Genomic DNA, 20368 nt, shown 5'->3' with positions numbered 1-20368 from the left:
CACATAAAAAGGAAAAACACTGAATTGCTAATGCTTCTTGGCTAGGCATGTTCGAATCCACACGGGAGAAAAGCCATACAGATGTGACGAATGTGGGAAGAGCTTCACTGTGAAGTCCACCCTGGATTGCCACGTGAAGACTCACACAGGTAAGAGCGGGTCGCATCGCTGGTGCCCGACTGTGGCATCTTATGTTTGTTTGCTCCTTTGTATTGTGCACACATAAATACTTTCAAAATTATGGGAAGCGTAAAAACCAGGAACCATGATAAATGGATATAAAAGTTTTTTCATTCCTGATGTGGGAAAAGTGATCTACAAAGCACTAAGGAAAAGGGACGAGGTCTCAAAGATCCAGTTGTCAGTTATCTTGTATTCTCAATCAGACATAAATGCCAAAGAGATTTGGTTTATTGAAGTTTTGTAAACACTGGAATTTAGCATCTGATTACAGTTATATGGTAGTAATTCTTTTCATGTGGGGACAAATCTTATAAAGGAAAAAATTAATGTACAATTTCTGCGGCCACTTTCTCTCCTTCATCTAACTTGAGGGACTGAGGTTAATTAAGCTGTTCTGAGCCTTTGAGTCCTGATTCCACAGTGTGTCAGAGTGGTTGGGAGGCAGTTGCCACCCTCCACCTGGCTTGGACCTTGTTCTCCGCTTCTGAGCCACTGGTCTGAGCCTCCAGGTTCTCATGTGGAAAATTAGGAGTTAAGTGACTCTCAGTAAATGTTAGGGATGTTACTATGTTTTGTAGGATGATGACTGTTGAGGTAATTTATAGTCTTAATTTTTGGTTATAAGCAGAATTAACCAAAAGAACACAATGCAGTTTCACAAGTTTCTATAAAGCCCCATGATGCTTTCCTGGTGGGTTAATATTTGGAACTAAGTAAACAGGTACTTGAACCTATTGACATGCCTCTTCTGTGGACAGTTTTTCTGTTTGTTTGTTTTTTTGTTAGGTTCTGGGTGTTTGACCCTCTTGGAGACTCTATGAACTGCTGGGGTTTAGGGGGAGCACCCCACATGTCCTTGCCTCACTAGGTATATAGGTGTAGCAGCCCGCTGACTGCTCAGCGAGGTGTGGTGACATTTGTGGTGACTGCGCATGCTGGGGTTTCCAGTCCACTCCATGCACTTGGGAGGGAAAGCAACGTCTCTGAAAAATGTCAGGGCCTCTCTTGTCCTGGTCTGTGTCCCAGCTGCCTGTTTCTGGGGGAGCAAGACCACGACATTTCTGCTCCTGGGACTCTGCTGGGCAGCTTGATGCTCATGACAGGGCCCTCAGGTGCCTGCGAGGTCTTCATGACACGATGGACACAGTGAGAGGACTCGTCCAGGTGCTGGGCACACGGTGCTAGACCTGGGGCTCTGCAAGCCCAGAGCTCATGCTCCCAGGTGGCCTCTACCTGTGCTGGCTCCTGTGCAGCATGCCCTGTGCAGAGTCAGAAGTGGTGGTGGTGAGAGCTGGGCTATTGTCGCTCTCAGGAGGAGGGACTCTGTTCCCTTTCAGACCCTGGGTCACAGGCTCCACACTCACGCCGCCCACCCTTCCATGTACGTGACGCTGACTCTTGGCTCTTCACAGGTCAGAAGCTCTTCAGCTGCCATGTCTGCAGTAACGCCTTCTCTACCAAGGGGAGTCTGAAGGTCCACATGCGCTTGCACACTGGAGCCAAGCCCTTCAAGTGTCCACACTGCGAGCTGCGCTTCCGCACATCTGGCCGGAGGAAGACTCACATGCAGTTTCACTACAAGCCTGACCCCAAGAAAGCCAGGAAGTCCACACCACGCAGTGCACCCGAGGGGCTGCAGCCCGCCAGCCTCCTGAGCCCGGCCTCTGCTGACCCGAATTTGCTGATCATGAACAACTCGGTTCTGACCGGCCAGTTTGATCCAAACCTGCTTCAGCCAGGACTAGTGAGCCAGGCCGTCCTCCCTGGCTCCGTGTCAGGTATGGCTGCAGCTGGCGGGTGGGGACTGAGTAAGGGCCCTGAGACGTACCACGTGTCTACAGATGTGAGAAACGACTCTCCCTGTGTCTGTAACCTGGGGTGTGATCAGAGCCTAATGAAATGTAGTTGCTATGTTAAGTGTCGACTAGTCAGTGTACCCGCCCTGAGCCTCTTCTGATCTGTGATGGTGATGTTACCTCTCATAGGTGTGTTTTGTGATGATTGAATCAGACAATGTGTGTGTATGGTGTAAAGTGGGTTTTAGTGTTCCTTCACCAGATCATATTGATACATATGTAAAACTTAAGTTTTCCTATTAAAGAACCTTTCCTGATACTCGTTCCTTCTTGTTCTTTTTCTGTGCAGGTGGCAGTGACTGGACAGTGTCTTTGACGGATGGGAGCCTGGCTGCCCTGGAAGGTATCCAGTTACAGCTGGCAGCTAACTTGGTTGGGCCTAATGTTCAAATTTCTGGAATTGACACCTCTGGCATTAACAACATCACATTACAGGTGTGGCACCTGCCATGGTTTTCTGTGCTTGAATGTTATCTGAGTCACACAGCATGAAACTTCATTACAAATGTCTGTGCTGCCTTTCAGATTGATCCAGGAGTCTTGCAGCAAAGCTTACAGCCCACCAACCTGCTTGCTCAGCAACTGACTGGGGAGCCAGGCTCGGCCTCACACAACAGCTCCCTTCAGACAGCGGACAGCACGGTCCCAGCCAGTGTGGTCATCCAGCCCATCTCAGGCCTGTCCTTACAGCCCACGGTGACCTCTGCCAACCTGACCATCAGCTCGATGTCGGAGCAGGACTCTGTGCTGACCACCAGCAGCAGTGGTAAGAGCCACTCTTGTGGGCTTGGACTGTGGAGGGTCAGATTTGTGCTCATCATCATGAATTTGAGTTTAGGATGCTGTGATGCCATTTCTTCTCTTTTTAAAGCTCACTAAACAAATGTCTATGCCTTAACTAATGTTTACTCAATATATGCATATAGATTGCAACATTCATGGAATTAATTTTGTCCTATTGGCTTCCTATTTCATAAGGCTTTCTTATCTTTATAGGTGAAGGAATTAGAGGTGACTGATTTTATTTCAAATCTTTCTCATTTTGAAGTAACATTTTCACTAAAGTATCCTATCTAATAAAAGAGTAATATGCAAATTGACCGTACCTCCGCTATACCCACAGGCCATGCCCACAAGCCAATCAGGAGGGGATATGCAAATAAACCCAACCAAGATGGCTGCAGCCACAGAGAGCAGGAGAGTGGCTTGGGTTTCCCTGGCAATGGAGGAAGCCAAGCTTTCCGCCTGCCCTTGCCAGCCCAGGCCTCCACTCAATGCTACAAAGTTTCAATTATAGAAGATAAATAAATCCCAACAGAAATGGCAGCAGCCATGGAGCTGGGGAGAGCAGGAGGCTAGGGTTGCCCGTGGCGATGGAGGAAACCGAGCTTCTGCAGCCCTGGCCTACTTTGGCCTCCACTTAAGGCTACAAAGTTTCAATTATAGAAGATAAATAAATCCCAACAGAAATGGCTGCCGCCACAGAGCGAGCAGAAGGCTTGGCTCCACTCCAGGCTACAAAGTTTCAATTGTAGAAGATAAATAAATCCCAGATCCCAGGGCCTCTGCTTAGGTCACCGGGGGGCGTGGCCAGCCTGCAAACCACCACAGGCCCCTTGCCCAGGCCGCCCCATGCCCCAAGTGAACCCCCACACTGATCCGGGACACCCTTCAGGGCAAACCAGCTGGCCCCCACCCATGCCCCAGGCCTCTATCCTATCTAATAAAAGAGTAATATGCAGATTGACCATCACTCTAACACACAGATGGCTGCCCCCATGTGGTCAAAGATCCTGCCCCCATGTGGACACAAGATGGCCACTACAAGATGGCCAGCAGGGGAGGGCAGTTGGGAGGAACCAGGCCTGCAAGGGAGGGCAGTTGTGGGCAATCAGGCCAGCAGGGGAGGGCAGTTGGGAGGGATCAGGCCTGCAGGGGAGGGCAGTTAGGGGTGACCCGGCTGGCAGAGGAGGGAAGTTGGGGGTGACTGGGTCTGCAGGAGAAGGCAGTTAGGGGCAAATAGGCCTGCAGGGGAGGGCAGTTGGGGGGGAGCAGGCCTGCAGGGGAGGGCAGTTAGCGGTGGCCAGGCCTGCAGGGAAGGCAGTTAGGGGCAAACAGGCTGGCAGGGGAGCAGTTAGGCATCAATGAGGCTGGCAGGGGAGTGGTTAGGAGGTGATCAGGCTGGCAGGCAGAAGCGGTTAGGGCAGGGGTGGGCAAACTTTTTGACTCGAGGGCCACAATGGGTTCTTAAACTGGACCGGAGGGCTGGAACAAAAGCATGGATGGACTGTTTGTGTGAACTAATATAAATTCAAAGTAAAGGAGCGGAGGGGAGAGCAAGAGAACCGGATAGAACAGCCGGATCCAGCCCGTGGGCCATAGTTTGCCCACGGCTGGGTTAGGGGCAATCAGGAAGGCAAGCAGGCGAGCAGTTGGGAGCCAGCAGTCCTGGATTGTGAGAGGGATGTCCGACTGCCCGTTTAGGCCCAATCCCACTGGGATTCCAGTGGGATCGGGCCTAAACATCCCTCGAGGAGTCCCAGATTGGAGAGAGTGCAGGCTGGGCTGAGGGACACCCCACCCCCCGTGCACAAATTTCGTGCACCGGGCCTCTAGTTTTTAATATAAGAAGAGAATATTGCGTTTTAAGCCCAGCTTTGTTTTGTTCTGTAATGATAACCAGGGACTCAAGACCTTGCTCAAGTGATGCCATCACCAGGCCTGGTGTCCACCTCCAGTGGCCCCCACGAGATCACCCTGACCATCAACAACTCCAGTCTCAGCCAGGTCTTGGCACAGGCTGCTGGGCCCACCACGTCGTCCTCGGGGTCCCCGCAGGAAATCACCCTGACTATCTCTGGTTAGTCATTCACGTTCAGCATATTTTCGCCTGCAATCTAAGTCTGTCTTATTTGTATTATTTTTTCTGTACACTCAGCTTTGCATAAAGCCAGTGCCCAATACGTGTTTGTAATTCAGGTAAGAAATTCAGGCTTAGTGACAATGTTACTGCTCAAATTTAATAATAGAAATTAAAATTGATAGTTCCGTCACTTCCAGTTTAAGTGATTTTTTTCTGACATATTTTTTGTTTAGCAAAGAGCAGAAAACTGTTGCTTCACAAGTCTCATTCGTGCTCCATTAAACTAAAGGAATATAATCCACATAAACTGTGCGTTGTCAAAGATTATAGGGAGCTTACTCTACTATTTTCAGAATTCTCCTCAGATTATGTATACAAATGTGAACTATGGCAAACATTGAGAGGTAAATAAACGAGTGAGAATACCCTTTGGCAGTTTAAGTCACTTGAAACTGGCAGAAGAACCCTATGAGTCTGTCACCAAGCCCATGCATTCTGCCTTAGACTGCAGTATTCGCTGTCAGGTGTTTCTCCTGCGTGTCATTCATGCCCCCAGCGTGTTTTACCTGTTAGCTCAGAGCACATGTTACAGGTAGCTCTGCCCACAGGACCCTTGGCTGTGAGTAAATATTACTTCAGTTAAATTTTACAGTCTGTTAGCCATTCGTAAGTCATTTGAAGAAAAACATTACACACATTGGGTAAAAGGAGAGGCTGATCTTCACCTCCCTGAGTTACCTTGCACATATGCAGTGAAGATTCTGTAACTCATGTTTTCAGGCCAGTTGTTAATGAAAAGCTGTGTGAAACAGAACCAAAAAGTAAATCCTAGGTCTCCTGAAAACGGGTCCGCTCTGCCCATGGCAGTTGGATGGTTTCATTTGCCCGTACACAGCCCGCCGTGTGTGGCTTCCTGTCTTGTTTGTCTGTTTACAGTCCCAGAAGGTGCTGGTAATGACAGAGCAGAGTGCAGCGTGCTTTTGTCTTCTGATGCTTTTCCTTCCAGTTTTGTATAGTTGCCTTGCTTATGCCTAACCTGACAGCAGAATTTTTTTAAAAGCAACTTGTCCTTGTCCAGTCTTTCCCAAGAATTCTGTTTGGTACTCACTGAAGCGTCAGCAGGTTTAACTCTCATGTTCACCTGCTTCCATACTATTTGGTTCTATGACATGTGACAGTAGCTGAGGGGCTGGTATGAGCAGGTGTGGGACCCTGGTGGGAACACATGGCCGGCGCGCTAGAGTGCTTGTGAGCCTCCTGGTGGCAGTGAGCCCCTCCTACCGGGCGTCCGAGGTGCTGCAGCTTAGTTGCAGCTAAGGGAGCCAGCTAAGGGAGGTGCTGGTATCATTTTGTAGTATCTCTTTGACCCTTTTTAACACACTTTGCTACACCTGGTAGTCCATCACATTGGGAAATATTTTCAATTCAGTTTAAGTTTTATTCAACGAAGTGTGTAATTTAAGTGCCTAAATGCTGAGTTAAAGCAGAACTTTTAAGAAGCAATTGAAAAATACAGCTTAAAAAGTGTGAACAAATACTTTCATTTAGGGAAATGTATTTCATGGTCTTATTTTCACTTTTTTCTATAAACATGGTATTATACATACATCACACTTGCCAGAGTGTAAGTCACATGTTACTTTCAGATTTTACAGTATTAATTTCCATTTAGGTCAAGACCTTATTCAGCACAGTTCTGGTGGAAGCAGTGAGCTAAACGGGACGATAAGATTGTCCGGGGCCACGGTCAATAATCAGTCTGCAGGTGCCACCCTGACAATCAGCAATGACCAGCTTCTCACGCAGAGTGCAGCATTGACCTCTTCAGGTATGCATCTGATGGTGACATTGTGGGATCTGAAGGTCAGTGGAAAGGAGTGAGCCATCCGTTAGCACGACATCTCAGCCCCTTGTCCCGTCACATGCAGTGTCATTCCACAGTGGTTGATGGTGATAGAGGTCTCTGTAGAGTTATCAACCAATTGATAATTCTATCTCTTAAGGAACAGCGGTAAGTAATGGTATTCAGATACCTAGGGCATTATGTATTTATGCACACGGGCACTTGGATGGCTCCATGACAGCTGCCCCTTCTCCTCTGGGCTGTGAGGTCCTGGCTCGTCATCCTCTGTGCCCTGCAGTGTGAATTTTCTGCCCAGCCACAGTAGATAACACAATTGAAAGGCATCCTTCTAAGGTGTTGAGGAGTAGACTTTTATAAAAATAAATGAGCACAATTAAAAGGAAATGAGCTCCTATAAAATCACAGCTTCATAAGTAACTGTTAGCAGTTTAGGATGCCATACCTTTCTCATGTTCTTTACCTTGTAGAGATTTTATCAGTTTCTTAGCCCTCTTATTTTCCAGCTCTCTAGTTCATTTTTTGAGAAAAAGTTTGACCTATAGGTACTTGTATCCAGAGCTAGACTTTTTTTGTGCTTCATTGAAATGCTTTCTTATCGAGTAATTCATTTATTCAACAAGAGATTGTGTTGTGTACTGGGTGTAAGCATTGTACTAAGTCTGAGAACATGATACTGAGCAAGACAGACATGGTCCCCTGGCATTTTGGGTCCTAGAAACTAATAGAGCACAGACAGTTATTGAAGAATTCATGTAATTACATAAACAATATATACAGGAGATAGAATGGTGCCAGCGAGCAGGTCACAGGGGATTTGACTCAGTCCGGGTGACCTCTCTGGACACTGGGCTGAGCAGGAAGTGGCACTGTGGGCCCGTGGGGAGCACTTCTCCCAAACAAGTGACATTGTGTTACAGGCCAGTTGACCTCTGCTAGGCTGAGGCGAGGTGCTGTGGTGTAGAAGTTGGCTGGATCCAAGGAGGGCATGGGCACTCAGGACCTTAGAGGAACTTTCTGTCTACCCTCTCATTTGCTAAAGGGTAAACTGAGGCCTGAGTGATTAGGAATGGTCTAAATAGCATATTGACAGATCCAGCACCCCAGCGTCTGGCCAGTGATGGTTCCCACCAGGTCTCGGGCTTGAGTCTGCTCCAGGCTCTGTTCTTCCTGCATCTGCTCGCTTGTTCAGTTTGGGGCTCTGGAATCTGTCACAGAACTTACTTCTTACTCATTTGGGAAATGAGAGGTGTTTTATTTTTCAACTAAGGGGAATTTTTGTTTTATGTTTTAATTGGCTACAAATTAGGACTTTCAGGTTATAATTTGGTCTGTAATAAGTAAGACATCTGAGGTATATCATGTGCTTTTAAGTTACAGAGCAGACTTTTCTTTGAAAGTCATCCTTGTGTCTTTGTTGTTAAGAATGAGATAGGTGTTTTCTGACCACACCCAGAATCCTGTCCCTGGGCTGTGAGATTATCCTCTTCCCCCCTCTGTGTGGGTCGTGTTGGACCAGCAGAGTGGAAAGAGGGTTAGCAGGCTCTGGAGTGTCAGGAACCCAGGCTCCCCAGCCTGCTGCACTGGGCCTTGGGCTGGCCAGGGTGGTGTGACCTATGTCTCCAGTGAGCCCTCGGCACACTGATGGCCAGACAGGGAGAGTGCCTGATGTCTTCACTTACATGGACTGGTTTTGTGCTACTTGGTGATCCTGGAGTTTTGATCAGGTGGAGAGAGCGGGTGGAATGAGGACACATGAACTCTGAGGCTGTCTCGGCTCCAGTCTTGAAACTCCTGCCATCTGGTTAATCAACATGAAGCGTCTCCCTTCTACATCTGCCTCCTTGGACACGTGGTGATGGTGCCTCTTGAAGGTGAAGGTCTTGGCATCCATCTTTGAACAGTCCTGAGTTAGGAAGAGACTTCAGATAACTACTCCATTCTTGGTGTTAAGCGCATCTTTAGAGAGGTTTGCATATTCCATTAGTACTACTTATAATTAAGTAGCTGATCCCATCTGCACAGTATTGGTCAAGAGATTGTCATCTTACTTAGAGTATTTACCTTAGAGTCAAAGTCACTTCCAGACCAGGATTCAGGCCACACCAATGAGCCTAGGCATTACAGTGACCTTGTTTCAGATTAAACATGCCATTTCTAAGATAAACTCCTAGGGAGCAAGTGGCAGGCTCAGGCAGCATTTCTGTCCAGTTTTATCTGGATGGCCTGTGCTCAGGACAAGCAGATGTGAGGTGAACGGTGTGAACATGAACAGAGACAGGCAGCTTCTGCATGGGGCCTGATGGTTGCTCAGGGATCGGTGGACTCCTCTCTGTGGCTGGTCTCTGGTCCTGCTGGGACAGGGTCCTGGAAGTTCTTGCTGGAGTTTCCTTCCATGGTGGTAGCAGTGACGGAGGCTGTAGGGTCAGGTTTTTACTCTCCTTTCACTGTTCTTTCTCTCTGTTATACTGAAGCAGAGTATATTTATGTAAAAAGACTTTTGAAACTGTAGAAAGCTTGCCGTAAAACTGGAATCAAAGATTCTGTGGTTTCTGTGATGCCATTTCAGAAGTTTAGACAGTGTAGGTGCTGGTGACGACAGGCTTGCTGCTTTGTGAAGACTGTCTTTCCCACTCCCCCAGCTTTCCCACTGATCTGCTCACCTGACCTTTCTTGTAGAACTCGGCACTGCAGCCAGCAGCCTTTCTTCCACGGCTCCCGCGTCCCCGTCGGCCCTCTCTGCTCAGAACCTGGTCATGTCTTCGTCAGGAGTGGGAGGTGAAGCCAGTGTCACCCTCACTCTGGCTGACACTCAGGGCTTGCTCTCAGGAGGACTGGACACGGTCACACTCAACATCGCTTCTCAGGTAGGTGCACACCTGTCCCGTCCTTGACAGAGAGCAGTTACGGCACTCTGTCAAGGGGTGATCGGGAAACTTTATTAATTCTTCTCAAATATGTGTTCTGAACATTTTCTTTTGAAATTGAAGGTCTTTTTCTGATTTTAAAAAAAGGAATATGTTAAGTGCAAAAAGGGGAAAACAAGAAAATTTAGACAATACAAGAAAGTATTCCTTAAAAAATCTACTTCCCAAAGGGAACCACCGTTAACATTTCAGTGTATATTCCTTTCCACACCTTCCTGTGCACATACACTGACACATATTTTAAAGTTTTCAGAAAAGAGTTCCTGTGTATTTTGTGCAGTGTAAACTTTCCATCTGCCTGCATGCTGAAGGTCGTCCCCATCCATGGTTCCAGCCCAGGCTTTAGTGGCTGCACAACGTGGAGTTTTATAGATGAGTTTATTGAGGGGCGTATGCTGCATCGAGGACTCCATAAGTAGTCACTTATGTGCTCAAACGAGTCCCTGCCGGGGGAGTGCAGTCTCAGGGTGTCTGTGTCACATAATGCATTGAGTGAAGACGCTGAAAACTTGGGCAGCTTTAATTAGAAAATCATCAATAATTATAATTTATTCATCATAACTAAAGTAAGAGGTCAGTGAGCAGTTCTTTGCATTCGCTAGGTGACAGTTTTAGCCTGTCCCTTGGATGCAGCTGGAGCCAGAGCCCCGCCCTCAGCCAGCACGGGCACTTGGGAATCATGTGCCCTGGGGAGTGAGATTATTGTAATTTCTACCTCAGTGTAAACCAAATACAGTAAAGGAATAAATTTATTCAAGTAATCATGCAAACCAGAAACAAACAACTTCCATGTGCTACTTCAGTGGATTCCAGCTGACCATTGGGGGTTTATTTTATTGGGCTTTGCTTATTGAATCAAGGCATTTGCATTAGGAATATTTAATATTAGCAATTGAAACAGCAATAATACACTAGTAAATTACATTGTGTATAGGTTTTTAATTAAACTTTTTATTTTGAGATAATTGTAGATTCACAGGCAATTGTAAGAAACAGTTTAGAGAGATCCTGTGTACCCTTTATCCAGTGTCCCCCAGGGATGGCGTCTTGCAGATCTGTAGATGGTGTCACCTAGGCATTGCCATCCACAAGGTCAGGCACAGACCATATCTGCCTGCAAGGACCTCACACCTCCTCCCGGACGACTGCTAGTCTGTTCTTCTATAGCTTTGTCAGTTCAAATCAAGAAGGAATTGTCATTTCCCCTTGATAAGCCCACATGTGCTAAGAGTCTCCAATATCATTGTTTTTGGTTGGGAATGTTAATTTATGAGCCAACACTGATTCTTAGGTGTATCTGAATTTCGTATTTATCTTTGATTATTAAAATAGGAGATAGGAATTTATTAATTTTGATTGACACCATTTTTCCACATTGGTATTGTGCTAAAGCTTTGTGTTATGACCCCCTTACAAGGGAAGGTTACCCATCTGCCACGTCCCAACAGACACGTAGCAGATGGGTAACCTTCCCTTGTAAGGGGGTCATAACACAAAGCTTTGCTAGTACAGATGGCATCGTTTCAATCTATCCCATGTTTGGGTAAAACAATTTGATACATGGACATACCTAAAATACCATCATTTCACCTTTTTTAAAGGCACATATGGGAAGTAAAGAATCCAAGTCAGCCCTAGCCAGTTTGGCTCAGTGGATAGAGCATTGGCCTATGGACTGAAGGGTCCTGGGTTCTATTTTCAGTCCAGGGCACATGCCCATGTTGCAGGCTTCATCCCCAGTAAGGGGCGTGCAGGAGGCAGCCGATCCATGATTCTCTCTCATCATTGATGTTACTATCTCTCTCTCTCTCCCTTCCTCTCTGAAATCAATAAAAACATATTTAAAAAAAAAGCATCCAAGTCAATTTGAGAAGCTCTGCTTGTCTGGAGCTGTAAAAATGACTTTGTAGAGTCCCGTCTGCCCCACCTGTCTGTGTCCTACCCATTGCCCTGCTCTGTCTGCCTCAGGAAGTGTCTTTCCCGCAGGAAGTGGGCCCAGTGTTCTGTTATGGGTGAAGTTTTTTAAAGCCTTCTCAGTCCTCCCCCTCCTCCATTCTTTATCTTCCCTATGGGAACCCAGATTGTTTTGTTCTGGAGACATTGAGAAACAGCCTCACCTTCAGCTGCAGGGTACCTGACATATGGCCCAAGTGTCCTAGTGACTCCTTACCCTTCAGCATGAGGCACTGATGTTGAGTCTTCAAGTTAGTATGCTTCAAAAGAGCGTTTGGAGTCTGCGTAAGGTATGTTTAGAAGTAGCTTTGATTTTAGCAGTTCCAGTTCTGTATTAAGTTGTTTATATAGATTCAGCATTTGTAGTACAAAGTCTGGTCATTTAAGCTGAGCTTCCCCTCTGCACCCCCATCCCGCTGACCACATCTATTATTGCCTTGTCTCCGATTCCCAGTCAGTGGAGAAGGGTGTGCTAGAGTGGTCATAAGACTCATAGTAGTTCTGTGCAGTACAGCAAAGTGGTATGTGTATTTTTAACAAGGAAACATTCTTTATATGTAGTTTATAACAACTTTATAGTCTTCCATGTGCTTAAAAATTTGTGTGACCATCACCATATCTACTTGTAGGACACTTTGTGACTTTGTGCCATTGGCAATTAGCATCACTCCCATGTCCCTCTGGACCGCAAGCTCACCATGCCGTGCTGTGTCCTCCAGCCTCTGAAAACCATTGATAAACTTGCTGTCCCTACAGATTTGCCTGTTTGGACATTTTCCGTAAATGGAATCATACAATGTGTGGTCTTTTGTGACTGGCCTCTTCCACCTAGGGACTGCTTTCAACGTTTATCCATGTTGTAGCCTGTGTCATACTTCATTCCTTTTCATTGTTGGAATAATACTTCCTTATATAGATATCACATTTTGTTTATCCAGTTCATGGATATTATGGGCTGTTTCCCCTTTGTGGCTACTGTGAGTAGTGCTGCTTTGAGCATTCATGTACAAGGTTTCAAGTGGACATAGGTTTTCATTTGGGGTATAGATACCTCCAAGCGGAATTGCTGAGTCATATGGTGATTCTGTGGTTACCTTCTGAAGACCTGTCAACTTGTTTTCCAAAATGACTGCACCATAACAGATCTTCTAAATTATTACTGGATATGATAATGTTATGATGTCTAAAGTAGTGATTATCTTTGTTCGGCAGGGTCAGCAGTTCCCAGCCTTGCTCACCGATCCCTCCCTCTCAGGCCACGGAGGAGCAGGCTCGCCACAGGTCATCTTGGTGAGCCATACCCCACAGCCAGGGTCCACTGCTTGTGAAGAGATCGCCTACCAGGTACAGGGCACGCTGTCACTCACAACCATTCATGCTTTTTAAAAGCACAGACTCAGAAGAAATGGGGAATGAAAAGGTGGGTCCCCAGCAAATCCTGAGTGTGAATAGTATGAGCTGTGGAGGGTCCAGGGACAGCGTTTGCTGAACTGCTGATACTAGATATTGTTCCTTCCATGATTTATGAACCACACAGTGAAAGGTAGCAAACAATAATGTATGGATCTAGTCAGAAATTTATTAACATCTTCTACTTGCCTACTGATCAGATCTCACATGCTATTTACTCCCATTTAGTTTTTTTTATACGTTTTCTTGAAAGACCTTTGCTGATCTTCTATAGACTTGTTATATTTTCTCTCATATACACAATCATATGTTTGTGCATGACCTACTTGTCATTTGACTAGTCTTGTTTCTGAAAATGCATGTTGTCTCATACTCAGCGAATGATAGTTATAAATATAGAAGAGTCTAAACCAGCCGTGGGCAAACTACGGCCCGCGGGCCGGATCTGGCCCGTTCGGCTGTTCTATCCGACCCGCGGAGCCGAAAGAGTGGAGGGTTCTCTTGCTCTCCCCTCCACTCCTTTACTTTGAATTTATATTAGTTCACACAAACACTCCATCCATGCTTTTGTTCCGGCCCTCCGGTCCAGTGTAAGAACCCATTGTGGCCCTCGAGTCAAAAAGTTTGCCCACCCCTGGTCTAAACACTCTTTCCTTAAAGCTTTTCAGAGTTACAAATACAGTAACAATCTCTGAATGGAAGAAGCATTAACTTTATGCTTCAGCAATTTCAGCAAATGATTTTCAAGATAACGACTTACTGGTTTTTAGTGGGGCCAGGACTTTCCATAGAAGGTAGACATGACCAGCATAGGGAATTTCCCTCATCTTGCTGAGTTTCTCTTTGTACAAAGGTTGCACACTGGTCTCAGGGTCCCCAGGACCACGCTTACTTCAGTAATGCACTAAGGGCACCCACGGCTCAGAGACATCCGTGGTTGTCACGGTGCAGGGAGCGGCACAGCGAATGCTCCCCTCACAGTGAGGTGTTGGGTTCAGAAGCAGTTGTTTGCCGATGAATATTGAGTGTGCTGGTGGATCTGAGCGCCATGCGCTCGGGCTCTGTCACCGCATGCTTTGCGTGCACCACTCGTAAACCACGGTGTGTATCTGCACTCACAGAGCATCCTGAAGCTTACTCTAGTGGTTCTCAAATTTGTTTTTGACTCACAAGAAATATGCCTCATTCGGTGTCCTGAATATACATGGTTGTTTTGTTGTTTCTGTTTTACACATAGGACTCATGTAGACATGTGCACCTGACACAGTGTCACAGAATCACTCCTGCGGCACATTGGCATTCTCTCTGCTCTCCTGCCTGACCTTTGCTCTTTCATTCCATTCTCTTTTATTGAGTGCTGATCAATATTAGAGCACCCTATAGACACTCTGTGCTGTTTTCTTTAAAGTATATCCATTTTTGTCTTTTCTAGTATTACGAAGAAGTATTTGATAGGCTGGAAATAGAGAACTCCATCAGTTTTCTTCAGAATTGTTTATAGTTTTCTTTCACTAAGTCATCATAAATTTTTATCTGCAAAACTAAACTCCTACCCATTTTTTATAAGAGCTAAGCAGGGAAGGCCTCCTGCCTCATTCATTTATTTTGTTAGTTATTTTTAGGGTGTTGACAAAAGCTGAGCATTGTTTGTGGTGCAGTTTGCTAAAAGACATCCCTAGCCATAGCAATAGTACGTCTTAGCAATATCATTTCTGTGTGGCAACGCTAACCCTCGCACTAACAGCATTTTCTGGGTCCTTGCTGTGTGCCAGGGACGGTCCCTCATTTAACTGTCACTGAACCCTGACAGGCAGGTACTGTGATTAGTTACGTTTCTCAGATGAGGAAGCGGCCCTCATTGGGAAAGACAGCAATGTGGAAGCAGACAGGCAGCTGGCAGTCACTCTCAGGTGACCCCTTCTGTTCTGTGAACCCACTCAGGTCTCTCAGTGGGTGCCATCCTAGTCTAATGGCGCCAAGCCCCACGAGGATACGCCGGGCACTGTAGCTGGTGCCTATGGAGTGTGTCTGTTGTCTTCTGTTGGTTTGCCAACTGCACCATTGAGTAAAGTCCTGGATTTCTGACCCATCTCAGGTAACTGACGTCTCTGCTCACCTGGCCCCGGGCAGCCAGCCTGAGAAGGAGGGCCGACAGCACCCATGCATGGAGTGTGGCCGCAGCTTCGCATCGTCCGCACTGCTGCTGCACCACAGCAAGGACGCGCATGGCCGGGAGCGCATCCACGTGTGTCCTGTGTGCAGGAAGGCCTTTAAGCGGGCCACCCACCTCAAGGTACAGTGCCCTCAGCCGCCGCTGCAGCCCCTCCCCGGTGCCCAGCCCACTCACGGTCAATGAAGGGCACCACTCTTGAGTCACAAACGTTACTACAAATTTCATTGACAACTTGTGCAATTTTTTTGAGGAAAAAGTCAATTGAGGTAAGGGTGTTTACCAGGGTGTTTTAGTCCTAAGAGGGTTGGTGGCTACATGAGCCAATTGCATGTTTATACGTTAGTCATAGTCAGTGTCGAATGCAGATGAGAAGAACACGGAGAGACTGTTTGTCATTCCTCAGAGTGGCTAATCCTAAAAAAACAGTCAGCACCTGTGGCAGGTGTGGGGAGACTGAAATCCCCTAAGTGCTGGTGAGACTGGGCTTGGTACGCCTTCTGTAGGAGAATGAGGAGGCCCCTAACCAAGGGTCTCTGCACCTGCTTGTGAATCAGCACAAAATATATCCAAGGCCATTCGTTGCAGCATTGTTTGTAGCCACATGTAATTGGAGGACCTGAATGCCCGAAGGTGGGGCAGTTCCTGTGACCACGGACATTCCTTCATTCCTGTGTTGTCTTTAATAGGAGCACATGCAGACACACCAAGCTGGCCCTTCCCTAAGCTCGCAGAAGCCCAGAGTGTTTAAATGCGACACCTGTGAGAAGGCCTTTGCCAAACCGAGCCAGCTGGAGCGCCACAGCCGCATCCACACAGGTGAGGAGCCGTGGGGCTGCAGGGTCCTGGCACGGGGACCTTTGACCAGACCTCGTGGAACCAGGACTTAGCATGGAATACTTGTTCACCATAACACACATTGTGTGTAACACAAGGACCATGTATGCCGTTTGTCGTAATTTTATCACTTATCGCGGTAACTAGCCTTTAAGTGAAAGGTTTTGCTACTCTGACCGTGAGCATAAAGCGCAGTGTCAGGCCAGACTACCTTGTGGTCCCTCAGGGCTTCCTTCCTTTCTCTCGTCCTCACACTTCTCTGCCAGCTTTTCCTATCTCCACTGTCAGTCAGTCTCAGAAAAACACCCGGGCAAGGGAGCAAACTGTCTCCCTGCCTCTCGCCCCTCTCTCCTCACACAGAAACCCGTTCCTATGTCCCGGGCCCTGTCCTCCGCCTCCGCCTGTCTGGGCTCCCCTGCCTGAGTACCTTCTGCTCAGGGTAGGGCCTGAGGCCTCCTGGGACCTGCCCACCTTCTTGGTCCACATGCAGGCACCCAGCAGAAGTTGCACTGAGCAGCTTTCCCTTTCACTTTCCACTGTCTGAATTAACAGGAAAACAGTTATATGTTTTTTAAAATATTTCATATATCCTACTTTTAATCAAGTGGTAAGACAGTCTCATGTCCTGAAGGTCCTTTTGCTTTCCTGCCCCAATGGGTTGGAAACACTGTGTAAGCCCCTGTGCCCCTCATTTCTGGAGCCTTCAGGACTGTCAGCAGCCTCTGGCAGTCTCTCATGTGTCACCATGGAGCGGACTTGCCAGCGGGAGCAGGAAGGACACCATGGTGACCCCTGTGAACCAGCCCTCATCTGCCAGTCATTTCCATGTGTGTGCCCGGCTCCTGCATGTGCCCGTCGTGTGCATGTGCCTGTCTCCTGCATGTGCTCCTCGAGGGCAGCTCAGGCACTGACTTGGTTGCTCTTCCCTCAGGGGAACGGCCCTTCCACTGCACGCTGTGCGAGAAGGCCTTCAACCAGAAGAGCGCGCTGCAGGTGCACATGAAGAAGCACACGGGTGAGAGGCCCTACAAGTGCGACTACTGCGTCATGGGCTTCACCCAGAAGAGCAACATGAAGCTCCACATGAAGCGGGCACACAGCTACACTGGTGAGGCCCCTGCGCACATCGCGCCTTCTGTAGAGGGGGCTGGCGCTGCATCCTGTCCACGGGCACTGGGGAAGCCTTCCCCAGAGTGCAGTGAAGGCCACGTGTTAGATACAGGATGCCATGTGTGGGTCCAACCAGGCCGCTCTGTGCCCAGTGCTGTCTGTGTGCCTAGCTCTCATAGGGTAGAGTCAGGCCATCCTGTCCACAGACAGGCCTCTGTTAGTAACACACTAACACTGGGGATATTGAGGCTGTGGGCCCCCTGCTGTGTCCCACAAATCTGGGCCTGCACCAGTCTTTGTAAAGAGTGGGGTGATGGTCATTGGCTGGATGGGCTGCAGCGGCCCAGTGGCCATGCAGGGCTGAGCTGCTCGTGCTGTATGTATATGCTGACTAGAACCTTTGGTGTCTGACAGATGGGCCTCAGGTTCACTTAGGTGTTTGGGTGGTGTGGCCCGTGCGTGAAGCTGACGGGCCTGCATGGTGACTGGCGACCAGAGGAAGAGAGGACACTGTCATGGGGTTTTGAGGGAGAAAAAGTTCATTTTAACAGATACACACCAGGCCCTGCTTTACTTCCTATCAGGAAAAGAGGCGAGTTGTGAATGTTGTTGTCTGCCCCACCTCACTGATACTGAAGGAATAGCACCCTCACGGGTGGGTTTGTCCGTGGCCACTGCCATGTTCACAGTCAGTACCGACATCATCCCTGAGTCATTCAAACTGCGCTCAAATGGCTCTCCTCATTGGGGTGGAAAGCCCTCCATTTAGAAAGTCCTTGTCTGTATTCCAGCTGTCCTTTAACTGAGTAATTTTGTGCTGCTGGAGTCTGATCTGCCTGTGCTCTGTCTACCCTGCAGGAGCCTTGCAGGAACCCGCGGGCCCCCAGGAGCAGGGCACCGAGGAGCTGAGCCAGACCCTGCATCTGGAGGAGGTGGTGCCTGAGGCCGCCGGCGAGTGGCAGGCACTGGCCAATGTCTTCTGAGCAGCCCATGGCACCCTGGGACATCTCTAAGGTTCTGTGCTGTGCAGAACGAAGCACTTGGAATTTCTGTTTTGAAGCTTCAAGTGTTGAACATGTTACCATAGTAGGTTTTTAGCTATAAAATTATCTAAAGAATCATTGTCTTTCAGAGACTTAGGAAAAAAACCGGGGAAATGTAACCACATTGTTCTCATTTGTCTACAAATCACTGAACTCAGGTACGCAACAGGCAGTTTCACCCTCTGCTCCGTGGCCAGTGCGTCTAGTTACACACAAATTAACTGGATCTTAACTATCATTGTAGTGTGATTTCTTTGTATTACAAAGACAAGTTAACATGGAAAAGGTCATATTTTCCTTCATGCTTTATGTTCTAAGAAGCATAGCTTATAAAACAAATGTCAGGTAGGTGCACAAAGTCTAAAAAAAATGTTAGACCACACAGGGAAGTTCCTTTTCTCTGTGCATTTTGAAGGTAGTAGAACTGACTGTTTTTAGTCTGTAAGTTAATAGAACTAATACCTTGAGAAATGGCTGGACCAGTTCTCTCTGCATTAAAATATCTAATCATTAGTTATAAGAAGGCAGCCTCTGAGCGTAAACCTGGGGAGCAGAGTAAACCCGACACACGGATGAGGACAACTCGGTCTGCACGTGACGCTGCCCTGCCTCACCAGCGACAAGCAGGTCCACGGGCCAGATCGTTGCAGAAAGTACAAGCCCTTTGTGCCAACAGCAAGTGAGAGAGGAGCTTGGCCCTGCTCACCGCGACATTAGGTACTTCTGTAGTCGAAGGGCAAGAGCCCTCCTGAGCCCGTGTTTTCCTCCTCGTGCATCAGCAGGTGTGTGTTTATTTCAGGGAATTCTTGTCTCATCAATGGTGCCACATTCAACATGTCCCACACCAAGCCCCCCGTGCCGGGGCGGCGTGTCCTTCCTGCAGCATTCCAAAGATGGAAAGTTCTCTCTCCATGTGAATTTCCCCTTTGAAGTTATTTATATGTTCTATATATAAGTGCATATGTACATACAGATATATGGGCCTCTGTGTGGCTGAACAGTATATTTTGTAAATATAAGCACTCGTCCCCATTACAGAGAGAGCGTCAGCGCTTTTACCTCCCTGTGAGCACTTCAGACCAGTATTGTGTTCATTTTATTAATAAATGGGTCTCTTTTTCATTGTAACATAGAGCTGGGCTGTTTTTATTTTTCTGAAAAATAACTGCCTTTATGTTCTCTCATTTCTTCTCTGGTTTCAGAGGGCAGTTTTATTATACTGTAAATAGTGTACGGACTTTGTATATTAAGAGAGGAACTCGTTTCAGGTTCCTGAAAAAAAGAGACATTTCACTTTTATTTTTTTGAAAGGGCATCTTTTGATTTTTTTTTTTGTTTTTGTTCACTTTTGGATATGTATATAAGTAATATGGTGATATAAAAAAGCTTTTGTTATGTGAAAATATTTAAGTCAGAAAACTGTTAAATAATATTACTTTTTTTTCAAACTGTTGTGTATTGTATATTTTTTTAAGGGGAAAAAGCCTTATTTGACTTATTCTTGTGATGCTGGACTTATTATATATCTTGAGGTTTTCCTTGAATGTTGGTGTGTGTACCTGGCTGTAGTCAGTGTATTCAGAATAATGTAATTTTGCCAGAGTTTTAAAGGTTCTGCTTCTAATGCACTTTCTTTTATAATTTTGTATTAAAATATTTTAGAAATGTTCATTAATTTTGGTAAACAAAAATCCCAAGTTGCAATTATTGGAATTTAAAAAATTTTGTTCTTGCTAGTTTATTTATTTTGTTTTTAGCATTAAATGTCATCTCAGGACAATCTCTAAGAGGGTTTATTTAATTCTTAATTGTACTCAAGCACAGCCCTGCACTGTACCACGAGAATCTAAAACTACTTCTACGTTGGTTAAAGAAAAAGAAAAAACCCTATCAGCAATTCGTTTTGTGAGTGTTCTCAGTTTATTAGCGAGCAAATACAACATACTAGTGTATTATTTTGATTCACTTTCTAATTATAAAAGCTGCTTCTTTGCAAAACATTCCTTGAAAAGATAAGATTTTGTAAAGACAGTTTACGGGAGCCCTGGGTGGAGTGCAGATTGCTCTTTATGACTTAGTGGCCAATGAAGTCTCCTGACGAGAGATTTCCAGCCTTGCACAACCAGGACCATGAGGATAGATAACAGCATCTTCA

The 20368-nt window shown here is 46.7% G+C and overlaps 1 protein-coding gene across 1 annotated transcript in view; it reads left to right on the top strand.

Moving 5' to 3' along the window:
- Positions 1–19998, top strand: part of ZNF236 (zinc finger protein 236) — a 91083-nt gene extending 71085 nt beyond the window's left edge. Inside the window, exons 21-32 of the mRNA XM_080683382.1 lie at positions 46–149; positions 1596–1961; positions 2329–2474; positions 2565–2805; positions 4723–4899; positions 6575–6730; positions 9443–9630; positions 12856–12987; positions 15149–15346; positions 15913–16042; positions 16992–17168; positions 18029–19998. Of these exons, the coding sequence (XP_080539508.1) occupies positions 46–149; positions 1596–1961; positions 2329–2474; positions 2565–2805; positions 4723–4899; positions 6575–6730; positions 9443–9630; positions 12856–12987; positions 15149–15346; positions 15913–16042; positions 16992–17168; positions 18029–18153 (2140 nt within the window). The 3' untranslated portion in view covers positions 18154–19998. The remainder of the gene's footprint in view (positions 1–45; positions 150–1595; positions 1962–2328; positions 2475–2564; positions 2806–4722; positions 4900–6574; positions 6731–9442; positions 9631–12855; positions 12988–15148; positions 15347–15912; positions 16043–16991; positions 17169–18028) is intronic.
- The last annotated feature ends 370 nt before the right edge of the window (positions 19999–20368 follow it).

This window comes from Plecotus auritus (genome assembly GCF_963455305.1).
Source record: "Plecotus auritus genome assembly, chromosome: 8".
NCBI classification, from domain to species: domain Eukaryota; kingdom Metazoa; phylum Chordata; class Mammalia; order Chiroptera; family Vespertilionidae; genus Plecotus; species Plecotus auritus.
Note: the sequence above shows the minus strand (reverse complement) of the source record. Positions and strands in the feature narration are given on the sequence as shown.